Genomic DNA, 15,548 nt, shown 5'->3' on the forward strand with positions numbered 1-15,548 from the left:
TTTATTCATGAATAATTTACCTTTTTATTCCATTCCGCTTGTAGCATTTTTTTTTAAATTACAAAATTCCTCCGTCAGTCTACTTTGGTCCATGGCCACATAATATGTAACACAGTTTGTCACCGTGCTGCATTATGCAAACAGGATACACATTAACATCTTACCAGTGATTGTCTAAACTGACAGGGAGAGGAGGTATGTTGGGGGATACATTTCTATCAAAACAATAAAAAATACTATCTGTTATTTATCAATATTTGGGTAAAAGGACACTACATTTTCTTGAGTTAGTTCCACATAAAACAAGTGTATGATGTTCTTTCTTGTCCATTTGATAGTAGAAGCCTCAAGGACAAATTGTAAGACAAACTGAACAGTGAGCAGGGAATTAGTGAGGAAAAGTATTGTACAGTATTCGTTGATGGTTGATAATATGCATGGATTGTGTTTGCATAGTTTGTATGACTTGAAAAACAAAACAAATGAAAAAAAACAAAGGAGTACAGTACAAACATTTTAAATGCTGTAACAAAAAATGCTAACAATTCTTATTCAGATGATTTAATTTAGCACCACAACAGCACTCTTTGGTTTAATTTCACGGGTTTCAGACATATTAACTATCATGAAAATATACAACACAATCATCCAAAAATGCATCATGTAGTTATTTTTTTGGCTTTATTTATATTTTAGGAAAATTGATTGTTTAGTAGCTTGTATCCAAATAGTTGGTTCTCTGGAGTCCCTGCCCAAGCATAGTTTATTAAGAGTTTATGCACCCATGACGTGATCCGCAAGGCTGGGCCAAGATCCAGAGCCATTTTCAAGTGACTACACAGTCTGGAAAAACTATTAATGAGAAGAAACACCCACATCCACCCCCCCATGGGTGCCAGCTGCATTGTCAAAGCCAAAAGGTAAGCAGACCTGCATAATGAAACACTAATAAATTTTTATTTGAATAAAATTGTACACGCTAAGTTTTTGCCCTCACTAATGATTCATTAAAAAAAAAAAAATGTATCACTGATCGCTGTGTGTGTGTGTGTGTGTGTGGGGGGGGTGGGGGGGGTTTAACCACCTCAAATTGCACAAAAGAAGGCACAAAGGTGAAAAACAACAACAACAACAAAACACTGTCTCTGGGTTTTTAGGGGTAACGTTTCGGGTTAGTACCCTCTTTCCGTACTCAGCGGTTGCTCCTCATGGCCTCCTTGGCAGCCAGGATGAGGGGAGTCAGGCTGGACAGAGGCTTGGCCAGCTTCAGGAAAGGATGCTGCAGACAAAAAAACAGACACATGAAAAATTGTTACATTGGTTTATAAATAAATACATTAGTTATTATATGTTGTAAGATGGTAATTTTCAACAGTTACTTGTCACTTGTGACCTCGTAAGCGCAGCAGGTAGCGTGTCAGTCTCATAATCTGAAGGTCGTGAGTTCAATCCTCACACGGGGCATATGTGTTTTCTCTTTCATACTAACTTGTATATTGCCAATTTCATATGATATGCAGAAGATGCAAGCTGTGACCATGTGGCCTAATGGATAAGGCGTCTGACTTCGGATCAGAAGATTGAGGGTTCGAGTCCCTTCATGGTTAGCTTTAACACTTAAAGATTTCTATCGTCATTGTCTACCAGAATGCTTTCATTCCAAAACCACTACTCAGTGAAGTGGAAAAGGTGCTTTCTGTTATTGGCTGCCAATCTCAATGTATTGCACATCAATGCAAGCTTCACACAGGAAAAGTGTGATTAAATTTATATTTTGTGTTTTTCTTTTTGTTTTCACAAATCAATACTACCCGTCAGTCCCCATGTGGGTATGCTTTTTTTCCCTTCTAATTACTGACCAATATAAAGTGTTGAAAATGGCTTGCTCTCTGGTAGGATTCAATGTTATCGGCCGAACAACTTTGCCATTTTTTTTCTCCCCCTAAAAAGTGATGGTTTGGAGGTGCAAAGTTTCTACCTGATGCTAGCAATATGTTAAAATTGAGAATTTTGGGCTTTTATTTTGAAATTTTTGAGGATGGGAACGTTCACGTTCAATCGATCGAGATAGGTTGGAAGAGGGAATAATGTAGATTAGAATATATATGAATATGGGAATTGTATTGTGCAAAAATTTGGCATTTTATAGATTTTTTTTTTTATGTTTGCAATGTGGAAATTCTTATTCGAATATTGAAAATAGTGGCCAAGGTGAACTGATTGAGCGGAACATTTTGAGTTTTGAATTTGTATAATTTCCCATAGGATAGTGTTGAGCAATCACTGAAGGCCTGTGAGACATATGGATGTATATTAGTGGTACCTGCAGCAGTTCTCGGCCTGACCCTCTCTTCTCCACGTCCATCTCCAAGCATCGTGACAGGAAGGATCTGAAGACGGGGGACAGCTTCTCTGGACTCTGCAGCTCAGGAGTGCCATTGGTGGCGATTAAATACAAGGCCTAAAAGAAAAAAAAGAGGAAAAACGTGACAAACCTACATAAAATGTTTTCAGCCGCAAGAGTTCAATCACACATGGGCTGACTGCCCTCTTGCAAACACTTTATCAGAAAGCACCATCATTACATTACATTACATTAAAGTTGACCCCAGCTGGCTGGCCTGTCAAGAGCGAAAATCTGTGTTTAATTGATGTCCATTACGATGCATAAAAAAAAAAAAGGAGAAAAAAAAGGTTCTTCAAAAAACACAGATAAACATTCAATCAAGGTTTACCACGACAAATGGAGGGCAAAATTGAGGAAAAATAAATAAAATAAGATCAGGAATATGCAAATTCGCGGGCCCCAAACCTAGAGTATGTGGCGGTCCATTGTAGTTACCCTGCAGCAAGAGCACAAGGATTTGTCATGCTATGTGCTCATATTTCATTGACTGCATCAGCCGAATATGTTTGCATAGTCCGGTAAAACCAATTTTAATTGGGGACATTTGGAATAAGAATTGCATGTCCTGCATGAGGTTTGAACTCATGACCTTCAGATTATCAGGCTGACGTACTACCTACTGTGCTAACGAGGCGACATAAACAGGGGTGTAACTAGTGAAAGGCACAATTCTACAGGGGGCTCAAAACCCTGCTAAAACATAAAAAAAATAAATAAACATAGATAAAAAGCTGTGACGAAGTGTCCACTAGTAGTCATCTATTTTGGACAAGCAAATATGACCAAGATGCTGGTTTGGAAAACAAGAAAAAAGCCTCATATGAGGGTTGAACTCACTCTGACTTCCAATCAGAAGATTGAGGGTTCGAGTCCCTTCATGGTCAGCCAAAGGCTTTTGGGATGATGCTAATCAATGCGTTCATCCTCCGGTGCCAGTATTAGCAAGTCTTATGAGATGACTTCTACTACATTCAAATCGAACATGAGGTTCGTGTTTCTGGCGATTCCATTCCATATATAGTCATAGGGTGTTGAGGATGATGACCATGGGCACTGCAAATCTGCATATTCCCTTTAGAAACTAGTTTGCATGAGTGTAATGCATCCCTCCGCCATGTCCCAGCATGACCATGTGGCCTAATGGATAAGGCGTCTGACTTCGGATCAGAAGATTGAGGGTTCGAGTCCCTTCATGGTCAATAATTTTTGGGGGGATGACATCTACTATCCATCATACATTATTATACATACATAGGACCAGATAAACTGGATTTAGAAGGGGCTCATGTCGATTTCTAGTATACGCTCTTAAAATATTTTGTTCTTTGTATTATTCTGACTTCTTCTCATAAATAAAAAACTTTTGTTTATGAAAAACACACACCTTTTGTTCTTTATTCTTGTAATACTATGACTTTCTTCACCCTTCACTCACCCTGAGAGGGTTCTCGTTGAGATACGGCGGCTCGCCCTCCACCATCTCGATGGCCATGATGCCCAGAGACCAAATGTCCACTTTGGGCCCATAGGCCTTCCTGGTGACCACCTCCGGAGCCATCCAGTACGGCGTGCCCACCATGGTGCTGCGCTTGCTCTGCTCGGGCGTGATCTGAGCGCAAAAGCCAAAGTCGGCTGGAACGACAAACAAAAGACATTATTACTGAAAGGTTGAGATGGAGACTGTCTTTAAAAAAAATACACATATTCTTTTATTTATCATAAAATAAAACTTTATTTTTGGAACATTGTGATTCCCCCCCTTGCAAATACAACCTGTTCTTGAAAAATATGCTTCATTCTCATATGCGGGAAAAACCCTCCTTCAGAAAACTGGAAAGGAATTCTTACAATATTTACATTTTTCTTGAAAAAAAAATCGGACTTTTTTCATTTGTTTTTTTGACAATTTTTTCCCTTCTAAAATATTCATATTCATGCTTACTGAGTTTGACTGATCCGTCCATTCCCAGGAGTACGTTGTCGCTCTTGATGTCTCGATGGATGACCTGATTGGCGTGAAGAAACTCCAGAGCCTGCAGGACCTGGATGCAAACACGAGAAACAAACAGTATGAACTCCAACAAGTGTGTTTTGCTTTTTCTTGGGCCTTTTGTGTGACAGCATTGGTCCCGAGTGAGGACAGAAGAAACAAGCCATATCATAGTCCAGATAGGAAATGGTAAACCCCAAACCTGTCCTGAAACTAGGGGGTGTCAGGTGATTAATTTTTTTTAAACGTAATTAATCGCGTGACTTCAATAGTAATTAAAAGTTAATTAATCGCAAATTTTATATATGTTCCAAATATAAAATAAAAAAAAATTTCTGTCTTCATACTCTTAACATAAAAGCGAGAAAATGTTAGTAATTTCATAATAATCCATAAAATTTTGTTCAAATTAAAAACATGTACTGTACTGTAAAAAACGAGTGTGATATTGATTTGTGTTGGTCATTTTTCAGCTACTGGATTGCATTTGTAAGACAGAGACAGCTCAGTGCATTTTTCTTTTTATATTAAGAGCTATCAAATCTTGAATGCATTATTATGAAATTTATCACTGCAAAATTTTGATGCGGACGTGCCTGCTGCGTTGCGACTGGATTTCCCCCCAATACAGCCTTTTCAAGTAAGAGGTGGTCATTAATCACGTGTTTAAAAAAAAAGTGTGGCGTTACAGGGACTTTAAATTAACTAAAAATTAACGCACACATTTTGATACCTCTACCTGAAACCCAAACTTGAACCTTAATCCAGGCTTGAAACACCAATTTAAAACCCTATCCTAGGACTGAAGCCCTAAATTGAAACCCCAACGCAGACTTCACGCCTTAATTTTCAAGTTAGAAATGTTGAAATGTGACTTAAAAGATGGCCTGCACACAGAATAAGTGTTCCTAACAACAAGCATGTGACCACCGTGTGTTTTAATGACGCCTGCCAGAGCGTTTCCGTGACGACACGCTGCGGTTACAAAGAAAATAATCTCCAGCATATTTTCCATCTTGCGTCGTGGTTCAAGAGTGGAAGCGGACCCGAAGTGAAATGATTGTTGCCGGTGCGAACCTCTCTGCAGACTGCTGCGATCTGGGCCTCGTCCATGCACGTCTCTGTCACCACGTCGGTCAGAGAGCCGCCCGCCAGGTACTCCATCACCACGAATAGTTCCTCGCCAACCAGGAAACTACAACACCAAATGCACACGTCTGAAGCACTCATTCAAACACTGGCACAGCTAAATTTGCATATGACATTGATAAAAGTCACGAGCCTCAGTGGCTTGGCTGGCGGTAAAACGTTGTGTCGTTGTTGACTCGGGACAATATTTACTTCCGTGAACACCGCAGCGTGACGTCCTTGTTTTGGGTGTGTACGTCACTCGACGTGTGCTCTTTGCGCATGAGAGTCACATCACGGGCGCATTCACATTAGATGTCGCATGTTTTTGTAATGTGAATGGTACTTAAAAAGATCAGATTTAACAAAAAATCTGAATTGGGCATCACGCCCTGCAGTGTGAACGTAGCCTAAGATTTGAAATCGGCGCTCAAAGGGGGTGTTGCCTGGAGGACCGTTGGGTTTGCGAATGGGAAGAGGGTTGGGCGTGGTCTGGCTGTGATTGACAGCAGCAAAGTTTAAGGAGGCGTGTACGAGAATGAGCCGCTGGGTGGTGTGACGTAGTACGTATCGTCTCATGTAATAAGAGGACAAACAGCCAAATAGTGTTTATCGCAGTGTTTAACCTTAAAGCTACTGAACGCAGAATATTCCATTTTTGAATCGCTACTGCCACCTGCTGTTGAAAAATGAAACTGCACATTCCGTTCTTCACATACACACCACGCACATTACGTCACATCCGCAGACAGGGCGCGGGAAATTCTAACTCGAATCACGTCTGAATTATTAACTATTGGCCAGAGGCTTGCAGGACTACCCATTGTGAACAGCTAAGGTGTTAAATCTACTAATTAGAAGGCACTTCAGACATAAATGGTCAAATAAAAAATTATTGTAAAGTTATTTTGGGGAAAAAAAGTTCCATATTGCAGCTTTAAAATGGCACCAAACACATGTTTTTTTGCCCCAAATTCAAGATGTACTAAAATGTCAAAATAATGACAAGGGCATGTAGACAGCATTTGTAGACACCAGTTTATCAGCAAAAAAAGTTGATTAAGTGTTGAGTTATTCTTTAATGAGTCAAGTATCCCTTTAGCTACGATAACCCTTGCTTAAAACCCTAACCCTGATACAATAATTTGACACCATAATCAAGGTTTGTAACCCCAAATATTTGCTTAATCCAGGTTTGACATCAGAATTTAAAACATGACTCTTGGGTGCCTAAATCCAGGTTGGTTAGTTAGTGTTTTTTTCTGCTTCTCGTACCTGTCTACAAAGTTGACTATGTTTGGGTTCTTCATCTCCTTCATGACCAGGATCTCGTTGATGATTAGTTCTTTCTTGGGCTGCTTCTGCAAGTTGATCTGCTTGATAGCCACCTTCAGAGCAAGTACAACATAGTTCAATACACAGAAAAGAATGCAAATATATGACATCGCTGTCGGGGAGAAACCCAAATATGAATGTTCAAATGTGGTCTTTTTATCACAATTCGATACCATTGCTTGTCCCCATATCATATTAACCCATTTAAAGTGCAGAAAATAGCTTGTGGCATTAACTCTTTTGACTGCTTGAATAGTCTGAGCGTCCTCATTCTGCGGGAGCCATGCAGCATTATGTTGCCTCAAGAATTAAAGTCTGGATGTTTGTTTTTGTTTTTTTAGACAGTAATGAGTGAAAATAGTTAGGTTAGGTTAAATGTATTGCTGTCATGCTTACTTCCACTTATTACACTTTTTAATCAGCTCATTGTTTTATTCAATGCAAAACTCATGGCTCTAATATCATTGAGAAGGATTTTGGGAAGATGATGTAACCACAGTCGTATGCTTTTGTGAAATTTTGATTATTTTTGTCTGGTCCGCAACGATGGTTGATAGGAATACAGTGGAACCTTGGTTGTTGTGATTAATCCGTTCCAAAATTTTTGACTAAAACCAAAGCAACAGCTCCATACAAATTTATGTAAATCCAATTAATCTGTTCCAGACACACAACATTTAACAAAAAAAGTATTTTAGAGAATAACTTGAGTTTAACATAAAGCAGACAATGTGCAGTAAATTTAATGACTAATGGATGGATACGTGGATAAATGGATTGATGGAAAACACAACATAAAGTTGCCCATGGATTGCTTTGTGTGGTCACTTGTTTCGAGGAAATTATTGTCTGAGTCCCGCGGGCAAACAAATGAGTTTTGTACGCACGATTGTCAAACGGACGAAAACCTTAGATGCATGTAAATTGAGACAAAATTTAGGCAAAACACATTGCTGAAAATCGAAAACAAAGGTTCCACTGCATAAGCCAACTTGAACAATGCTGTGTTTCGTAACTCAAGGAAGATGACGTTTTTTGGAATTTCTGAAAAGAGTCATTTTGGCAATGTGAGGATTCTGCCTGACAGCGACAATTTATAAATCATTATACTGCATTGCATCAATGTAAACAGCATACCTCCTGCCCTGTAGCAACATCTATGGCCGTGTAGACGGTGCCAGATGCCCTGTAAGTGCAAAAACCCAGAGCAACAAGAGGTTTTAATGGTAAGCAGTGATTAAAACATACTGCTTTTGAAACCCTTATTTGAAACCGGATGTCAAACTGTAGCCTCGTCTTGAAATCCTGATTAAACCCCAATCCACGCATGAAACTCCAATCTAAAATCCAAACCCTTCATTTCAACCTACACCCCATCTTGAAACCCTAACTTGTAACCCTAAACTGTGCCTGAACCCCCAATCCTGGCTTGAAACCCAAGTTTAACACCCCAAACATGGCTTGAAATCCAAACTTGAAACCTGAACGCTTGCTTGAAACCCTAATTTGAAACAATTGCCCTTAAATGACGCCATAATAAAAATAAAAATAAAAATAATTGAAATCCCTAACCTGTGCTTGAAACCCCAATCCAGGCTTGAGACTTCAAATTAAAACCGTAGCTGTCTTTTAAAGCCCTTGTTGTAACTGTAGCCCTAATTTGAAATCCATACCTTGAATTGAGATCTTTATTTGAAACCCCTACTATCATATGACAAAACCCGAATTTGAATCCTAATACTGTCTGGGAATCCTAATTTGAAGCCCTAGCATGTTAGCTAAGATTCGGGCCTAACCTTCATTGAGACTTAATTAACCCTTGCTTGAAACATTAACTCAGGATAACAAAGTTACTTCAAATCCTAAAACAGACTTGAAAGTCCAATTGAAAACCCTGATCTTGAAACCTTAATTTGAAAATCGAACTTGAACCCCTACCACAAAACAGACACCCGAATTTGAAGCTGTAATTTGGCACCTCTAGTTTTGCGTTGATCCTTAATCCAGGTTTAAAAACCTTTTCTCTCTTGAAACGCCGATCAAGGATGCCAAACTCAAGGTTAGTTCCACATTTTCGCCAAAAAGTCTTGTTCTCACCCTTGCCCGATCTTCTCATAGCGAGTGTATTTCTTCTTGGGATCTCCGATGCTAACGATAGTTCCTAAAGAGCGACAAACAATAAACCTAATCAGTGTCTTTGTTTTTTGTTTGGCATCCTTTCAACACCGCCCAGGCTGTCTTACTGAGTTTCTCCATGATCTCCTCATCGGTCATCTTGCCTCCTTTCTTCCTCTGCCTGTCGGCCGCCTTGGAGGCCAGGTCGCCCTCTGGAGGCGGGAGCGGGTCGATCACCGACCGTGTGTAAACCTGAAAGATGACCAAGGGCAAGGATGTTCGTACTTAGAGGACTACCTGTACTCTGTTTGTTAATCTTATGCAAGCACACTATAATCCCCTTTTCGGACAACTCACCGATTTAGTGTGTTCCGGCCGGGGCGCCACGACGGGCGGCGGCGCGTCGTCATCGTCGTCGTCATCGCCGTCTTTGCCGCCCGGGGAGGAGGTGGTATTTCCCTGCTTAATCTACAGAGAAGGAGTAGAAGTGCGCTAAGCAAGCGACAAGCGTATTTAAACCTGAGCGACGGGGACAAACTCACCGACGACGAATCTTTATCTACGTGGATGGGAAGAGGCAAACTAATTAAGATTTTTGGTTGCAAATGTGTGACCTTGTAGAGAAAAGCGAGGAGACTGACCTGAGGCTGAGAAGCTGAGATACTTCTGCTTCCCGCTGGTGGAGTCGTAGAACTTGAGGATGTCCAAGACTGCCTGGGGATTCTGCTTCTGTTCAGATTTGCTGATGTTGGAGGTTTGGAGAAGACGGGCCCATTGCTCCGGCATGCCCTGGAGATCAGGGATTACGGACTTCGGTCATTGAGGCTTGGGACTCGAGTTGCCTTCAGTTACTGATTTGACAAATCACACTTGAGATTTGATTTAAACCCTAACCCTAGCTTGAAACTCTAACTCTGTTTGTGAAACCCAAAGATTAAAAAGTCCTACCTTGCCTGATTCTAAAGGCCCAATTTGAGACCCTAATCCTAGTGTGAAACCATCATTTAAAACCCTAACAATACTTTTAAACTCAGACTTCTGCTTGAAACCCTAACCCAAAGGTCAGCAACCTTTACTGCCAAAATTGCCATTTTAGGCCAAATAAATAACATAACAATCTGTCAAACCTTTGAACATAGTGATAAACAAAACAGTATGAACATATTATGATCATTTTTAGCCTCTTTTCTTCCTTTTTTGGACATTTTATGGCTATTTGTTTTGACATTTTTTCCTGCCTTTTTCTGCTATCAATTTTCTGACATTTTTGTCAATTTTGTGTACATTTTATGGTAATTTGGGGGATTTCTTCTTTTGTTTTTGGACATTTTATGGTTACTTTTTAAATGTATTTTTCTGCCTTTAAAAAATATATATTTTCTAACTTTTTTGGCAATTTTGTGAACATTATAGCCTATGGTAATTTTCTGCTCTTTTTAAAAAAGAAACAATTTATGGTCACTTTTTGGACATTTTTAGGTATTTGATAAAAAAAAAACGTCATCGCCTTTTCGTCTCTTTCTAAGAATTTACAAATCTGGACTGACATTTTTTAAATATATAATTATATTTTTAATCTAAATCTTTAATTCGTTCAAAGAATATTTTATCTAAAAAAAATATATATATATGTAAAAAAAAAAATCTACACTTTTTTTTAGAGCTCCACATGGAGCCACTGAAGAGGGACCTAAAGAGCCATATGTGGCTCGAGAGCTGCAGGTTGCAAACCCCTAATATGCTCCAATCTCAAATGTTGATGCTGTCACTCACCGTGAACTCTCCAGTGACGGCGTCAAAGCCCACATGGATGGTGTGTTCAAAGTCCGACGGCGAGGAGATCTCCGGCCTGTCCTTGTCCCGGTCCTTCTTCCTACCTCCTGCAAGGCAACATTGACATGTAAGCTTTGTAATTGACTCTATAGTACATGCACATTTGTGTGAGTGTGTGTCACCTTTTTCTGAGGCAAACATAGACATAATCTTGTTTATGGACTTGCGTTCCTCCGGCACGGACGGAAGCGGCCGAGAGCTGTGATTAGTCGACTGAGGGTCCTTGGCTCCTCCTCCTTGGCTACTCATCCTGACAGGGGGGGCGGGGGGTTTGTCCTCGCACAATCCGCTGTCGCACATCTACACACACTTGAACTGGAGAGAAACACACGTTTTTTAATGTAATTGTGCACACAAAGAGGTGTGGAACCTGAACCGCTAACTGGGCACACCCAGGATTGCATCAGCATTTACGCAGCAATGTGTTTTGTCAAATCTGAACCGTGCTGGCTGACTTTGCGTGTTTAAATATGACAAATCATCATTCAGCAATACAATATTGAAGCTTGTGAATGATCTATGGGCTGACTTGGGAGTCAGTCACAAGAAGGAGTCATGTCATATCGCCTATGACAAAAATCCCTCCAACTATGTTTTTTCTTGTGCCTGGGTCCTTTGTTTCCAACACATTGAAAAAAAATAGCAATTTGTTGGATTTGTAGCATTAGGCAGTCCCACTGGTCTAAATACGGTATATTCTGGTTAATATTGCGTTATAATATGAGTTAAGCAGCAAAATCCAGCTGTTCTTATCAATATCAGAAGGCGGCCATTTTGTTACTTGCTGTCGAGTGAAAATTACATCACAGTTGTTCAAGTCTCAGGTAACAACCAATCATAGCTCAGCTTCAGAAAACAGGTGAGCTGTGATTGGTCGCATGCATGAGCCCTGAGCAACTGTGATGTCATCTTCCGTCGACAGCAAGTGGCAAAATGGCCACTCCCTGAGATGGATAAAAACGGCAGAATTTTGGTTCATAACTCAAATTCCACAAATGCAATATTAATTACAATGTCACATATAACATATTATGGTTAAGAAATGTTTAAGGTTGACTTCCTCTTTAACAGGTCAAGTTACATTGAAACATAGGAATTATTTGACAGCAGCTTTGCAATTCTTGCATCCATTTGAACTGCACTCCCAAATGCGCAAAACTCTTTCAAATACAGGTCGCCACGCCACCACTTTAACACCTGTTGCCAACAGTGTGCGCATTCTGTTAGATTGAGCCAACATGCTATTTGGGATCTTAGTAAATCAGGCTGCTACAAAGAAAGGTTGACAGTAACATCCATTATACGGTATAGGGAAGTTGTACTCGCTCTCATTCACTTGAATGAGGAAGGAAAGCCAACTAACTGTCTAGCATTCTAGCAGTGTCTGGGAGCAGATTTTGAAAGGAAGTTGCACTTTCCAGTTTGGTCAACCAATCACAAACTCATCAGCTGGCCAGGTTTTCTGTAGACTTTAACTACAAATATTACAATAACATATATACAACAAAGTGTTTGATTAAAAAACAAACAGTTGGCCAAACGCACGACAACAAATTTTGTAATGATGGCACCCAGCAATGACCACATGAAGTGTTCCTCTTTCTTGCTGAGAACACTGGCCCGATTTAAGACAGCTTTTTACACATTTAGCAATCTGTGTTGAATGTACTGAGTGAGCAACTGGTTTTGGTAAAAACAACTCTTAACCGAGCTGCGGGAAACGCCCGCAATGCCCTGTACGAGGATTGAACTCATGACCTTGAGATTTAGGAGACTGATGCGCTGGCTACTGCGCTAACGAGGCCACTCAGTGAGATGAACTAATAAGTGAAAGCTAGAGGTCTCAATTCTACACCAGTATCAGCTCAGTCACTTTTCCGGGCTACAGTGAAATTTGATCAAAAACCATTCATGAAAGTAGCCTTTTTCTGATTGCTAATATGTCCAAAGAAGACGTTTCCTGAGAACACTGGCCAATTGAAGAAGACAGCTTTCCACGCATAGTGTGCTGAAGGTACTGATGTCAGAGGTGAGTTTGAATTTATGACCTTCAGATTATGAAGACTGACGCACTACCTACTGCGCTAACGAGGGCATCAGATAAAGTGAAGAGTGAAAATCAGCCAAACCACGTAAGGCTCGCCTATGCTGTAGCAAATTTGGCTTTGTATAAGAGTACAAATGTATCGATTCTCTCTCTCCCCACCGTGTTGCCACCGTGTGACCTTGTGGCCAAAGTGGATAAGGCGACTGACGTCGGATCAGAAGATTGAGAGTTCGAGTCCCTTCGTGGTCAACTGAAGACAGATTGGATGTTGAGGAAGGAGCCAATCCTGCTATCCTTGACTTTTACAAACTTTTTGGAGATGACTTCATTCTTTCAGACCAAACGCGTGCTTTTGGTGATGCCATTCCATGTAGTCAACATGGGGTGACGCAGATGATGCGATTAAACGTGGGCCTTCACACTGAGAAACGGAACTATGGCAAATCACGGCAGCTAATCACTTGCGAGACCATGCTACACTGGTTTGAGGTTCTAATCTAGAACAATGGAGAAGAAAATGATTATCGAGATATCCAATAAATAATGAGTGACTTTTCCTGCTACAGCGATGCTTATTTTATATATTTTTTTAAAACATACATAAAACTAGCTGAGTGAATGCATGTCAACTAATTTTAGCTAAAGAGGTTTGAGAAAAGCCAACCATGCCCCGTATGAGGATCGAACTCATGACCTTCATATTATGAGACTGACGCGCTACCTACTGCGCTAACAAGGCTACAGAACAAGCATGAAAAATGACTGAAAGGCGGGAGGGAGCCTCAATTCAAGTTCGGGGCCCTCAAAACCTGCTAAAAAATGATGAAAAACCTTGCATGTAGAATGATAGCTGGCTAAAACGCATTTTGACGAGTTGTCGAAAAGTTGACTGTTTGGACTGCCAATAGGACATTTTAGAAGAACACTGGCCAATTTAAGACAGCTTTGCACGCAATCACGACTGTGATGAAGGTACTGAGGTGAGGAAGGAAAAGCCAAGAGCTGACTGAATTGGCTATGCATGAGTTCACATATAATTTGCTGAAATCCATTTTAACTGAAGAGGTTTGGGAAAAGACGGCTATGCCCCGTATGAGGATCGAACTCATGACCTTCAGATTATGAGACTGACACGCTACCTACTGCGCTAACGAGGCCATTCGGCAGATTGAAGTGACAAGTGAAAGGCGGGATGTCTCATTTCTTAAGCTTAGTCGACTAGTCGACATTGACGCAATTTTCATCACATTAGTGTCCACATAAAAAAAAAAAACTTGAACGACTAGCACATGAGTTTTATAGAAATGAGAGGCTCCTCATGCAGCTACATGTCTTCAACCACAAAGAAAAACCAACAAACCCACAAGAGAGGCAGAACGAGAAGCGCTTTCATAGACTCAAAATGTGGCCTTTTCCTCTCCGTGACATCACAAACCGGAAATGTTTCGTGATTTGGACTAAAAAAAAAAAGAAACAAAAACCCAAACAGAAGAAAACCACTTTTGCAGGATTTTCCAAGAAGGCCCTTAATAACATTTCGACAATCCGAAAATCCAAAACAGATATACCACAACCACTCCGCAGATATCATTCACCTCATCTTTTGACAATAACGACCAGTCACTCACCTTCTGAAGCCTCTTCTGCGTCTTACAGAAGACCCAAAGAACAGCGTTAGCTCCACGTCCCTCTCTCCTCACTGCTTTTACCTACCACTAAACGTCCTGTCTCGTGCACCCAGCCCCCTGCCTTAACACTTTCTGCAAGGCAGGTCTGAGCTAGCTGCCTCATTCCACAGCAGCTGTACAGTGGACAAGTGTATTCTTGCCTGGGCCTGGAAGGAATTCCATAGCTAGCAAGCGCACAGAAATAGTCATTCCCTATTACCGGATGAGTTGAGTAGGGCCCGACCCCCCCCCCCCCCAAAAAAAATACATTTCCAATAAAAGATTTATTGGCCGACTGATTTAAAAATATAGAATGAACAAAATAACTTTATGCTTACAATAGATAAATATAGACAGAACATTTGACTGTTTTACTCATTGTTTTTACAACAGAGAGATGAATCATCCATCCACCCATCCATTTTCTTAACCGCTTAGTCCTCACAAGGGTCCTGGGGGGGGGGGCGCTGGAGCCTATCCCAGCTGGCTTCGGGCAGTAGGCGGGGTATACCCTAAATTGGTTGCCAGCCAACCCAGGGAGAGATAAATCGGCAAAAAATAAATAATAATAATTGGGGTGTAATGTTTGTAGCAAGTGAACCATGAATTAATATGAAAGAGGGTTTATCAACCTCAATTAGTCATTAGCTTACTAAATAAGCACTTGGAGTCAGGACTGGACTGGCACAAGTAATCGGCTCTGGCATTTTGACTTACGCTCACTAGCCCAGCCCGATTCCTGACCACCCTTGGCTACCACAGAGCTCTACCGCTGATGTTCATTGGTTCAGTTTGCTCTCTATACCGTACATAACTATTGAATAGCACCACATCTGCTACAAAACACACCGGCCTACAGGGCAGCTGCCCTATATGGCAGATGGCCAGTCCAGCCCTGCTTGCAGTATCATAAACACAAGTCAGTAAGTCATAAATCAGTTTACAATAATAATTCAAACGAATCTGTTGCTAGCACTTCAACTTTTCATGTTTCATAATATGTTCATGAACTTACAGTATTATGGA

At 40.6% G+C, this 15,548-nt stretch overlaps 1 protein-coding gene and 5 non-coding genes across 7 annotated transcripts in view; 3 read left to right on the forward strand and 3 right to left on the reverse strand.

Annotated features, from left to right (window-relative positions):
* Window positions 1-15,548, reverse strand: part of LOC147162540 (serine/threonine-protein kinase PAK 2-like) — an 18,305-nt gene continuing 2,757 nt past the window's right edge. The window contains exons 1-15 of one of the 2 annotated variants that reach the window (XM_086094959.1): window positions 14,484-14,725; window positions 10,931-11,123; window positions 10,749-10,855; window positions 9,617-9,764; window positions 9,518-9,534; window positions 9,333-9,443; window positions 9,104-9,227; window positions 8,958-9,021; window positions 7,998-8,046; window positions 6,801-6,913; window positions 5,475-5,592; window positions 4,350-4,449; window positions 3,843-4,039; window positions 2,324-2,461; window positions 1-1,279 (exon numbers count right to left, since the gene is read on the reverse strand). In XM_086094959.1, coding sequence (XP_085951085.1) covers window positions 1,193-1,279; window positions 2,324-2,461; window positions 3,843-4,039; window positions 4,350-4,449; window positions 5,475-5,592; window positions 6,801-6,913; window positions 7,998-8,046; window positions 8,958-9,021; window positions 9,104-9,227; window positions 9,333-9,443; window positions 9,518-9,534; window positions 9,617-9,764; window positions 10,749-10,855; window positions 10,931-11,108 — 1,551 coding nt within the window. In that variant the 5' untranslated portion in view covers window positions 11,109-11,123; window positions 14,484-14,725 and the 3' untranslated portion in view covers window positions 1-1,192. Of the gene's footprint in view, window positions 1,280-2,323; window positions 2,462-3,842; window positions 4,040-4,349; window positions 4,450-5,474; window positions 5,593-6,800; window positions 6,914-7,997; window positions 8,047-8,957; window positions 9,022-9,103; window positions 9,228-9,332; window positions 9,444-9,517; window positions 9,535-9,616; window positions 9,765-10,748; window positions 10,856-10,930; window positions 11,124-14,483; window positions 14,726-15,548 lie in introns of those variants that run through there. The other variant, XM_086094958.1, reaches the window with a different exon arrangement.
* Window positions 1,392-1,464, forward strand: trnam-cau (transfer RNA methionine (anticodon CAU)). Its single transcript has one exon. It is a non-coding gene; the product is annotated as a tRNA-Met (tRNA).
* trnar-ucg (transfer RNA arginine (anticodon UCG)) lies at window positions 1,535-1,607 on the forward strand. Its single transcript has one exon. It is a non-coding gene; the product is annotated as a tRNA-Arg (tRNA).
* trnar-ucg (transfer RNA arginine (anticodon UCG)) lies at window positions 3,534-3,606 on the forward strand. The gene has a single exon. It is a non-coding gene; the product is annotated as a tRNA-Arg (tRNA).
* trnam-cau (transfer RNA methionine (anticodon CAU)) lies at window positions 13,522-13,594 on the reverse strand. Its single transcript has one exon. It is a non-coding gene; the product is annotated as a tRNA-Met (tRNA).
* trnam-cau (transfer RNA methionine (anticodon CAU)) lies at window positions 13,940-14,012 on the reverse strand. The gene has a single exon. It is a non-coding gene; the product is annotated as a tRNA-Met (tRNA).

The sequence above is a fragment of the Leptonotus elevatus genome, chromosome 14 (genome assembly GCF_054856555.1).
Source record: "Leptonotus elevatus isolate MCC_2025b chromosome 14, RoL_Lele_1.0, whole genome shotgun sequence".
In the NCBI taxonomy this organism is placed as follows: Eukaryota; Metazoa; Chordata; class Actinopteri; order Syngnathiformes; family Syngnathidae; genus Leptonotus; species Leptonotus elevatus.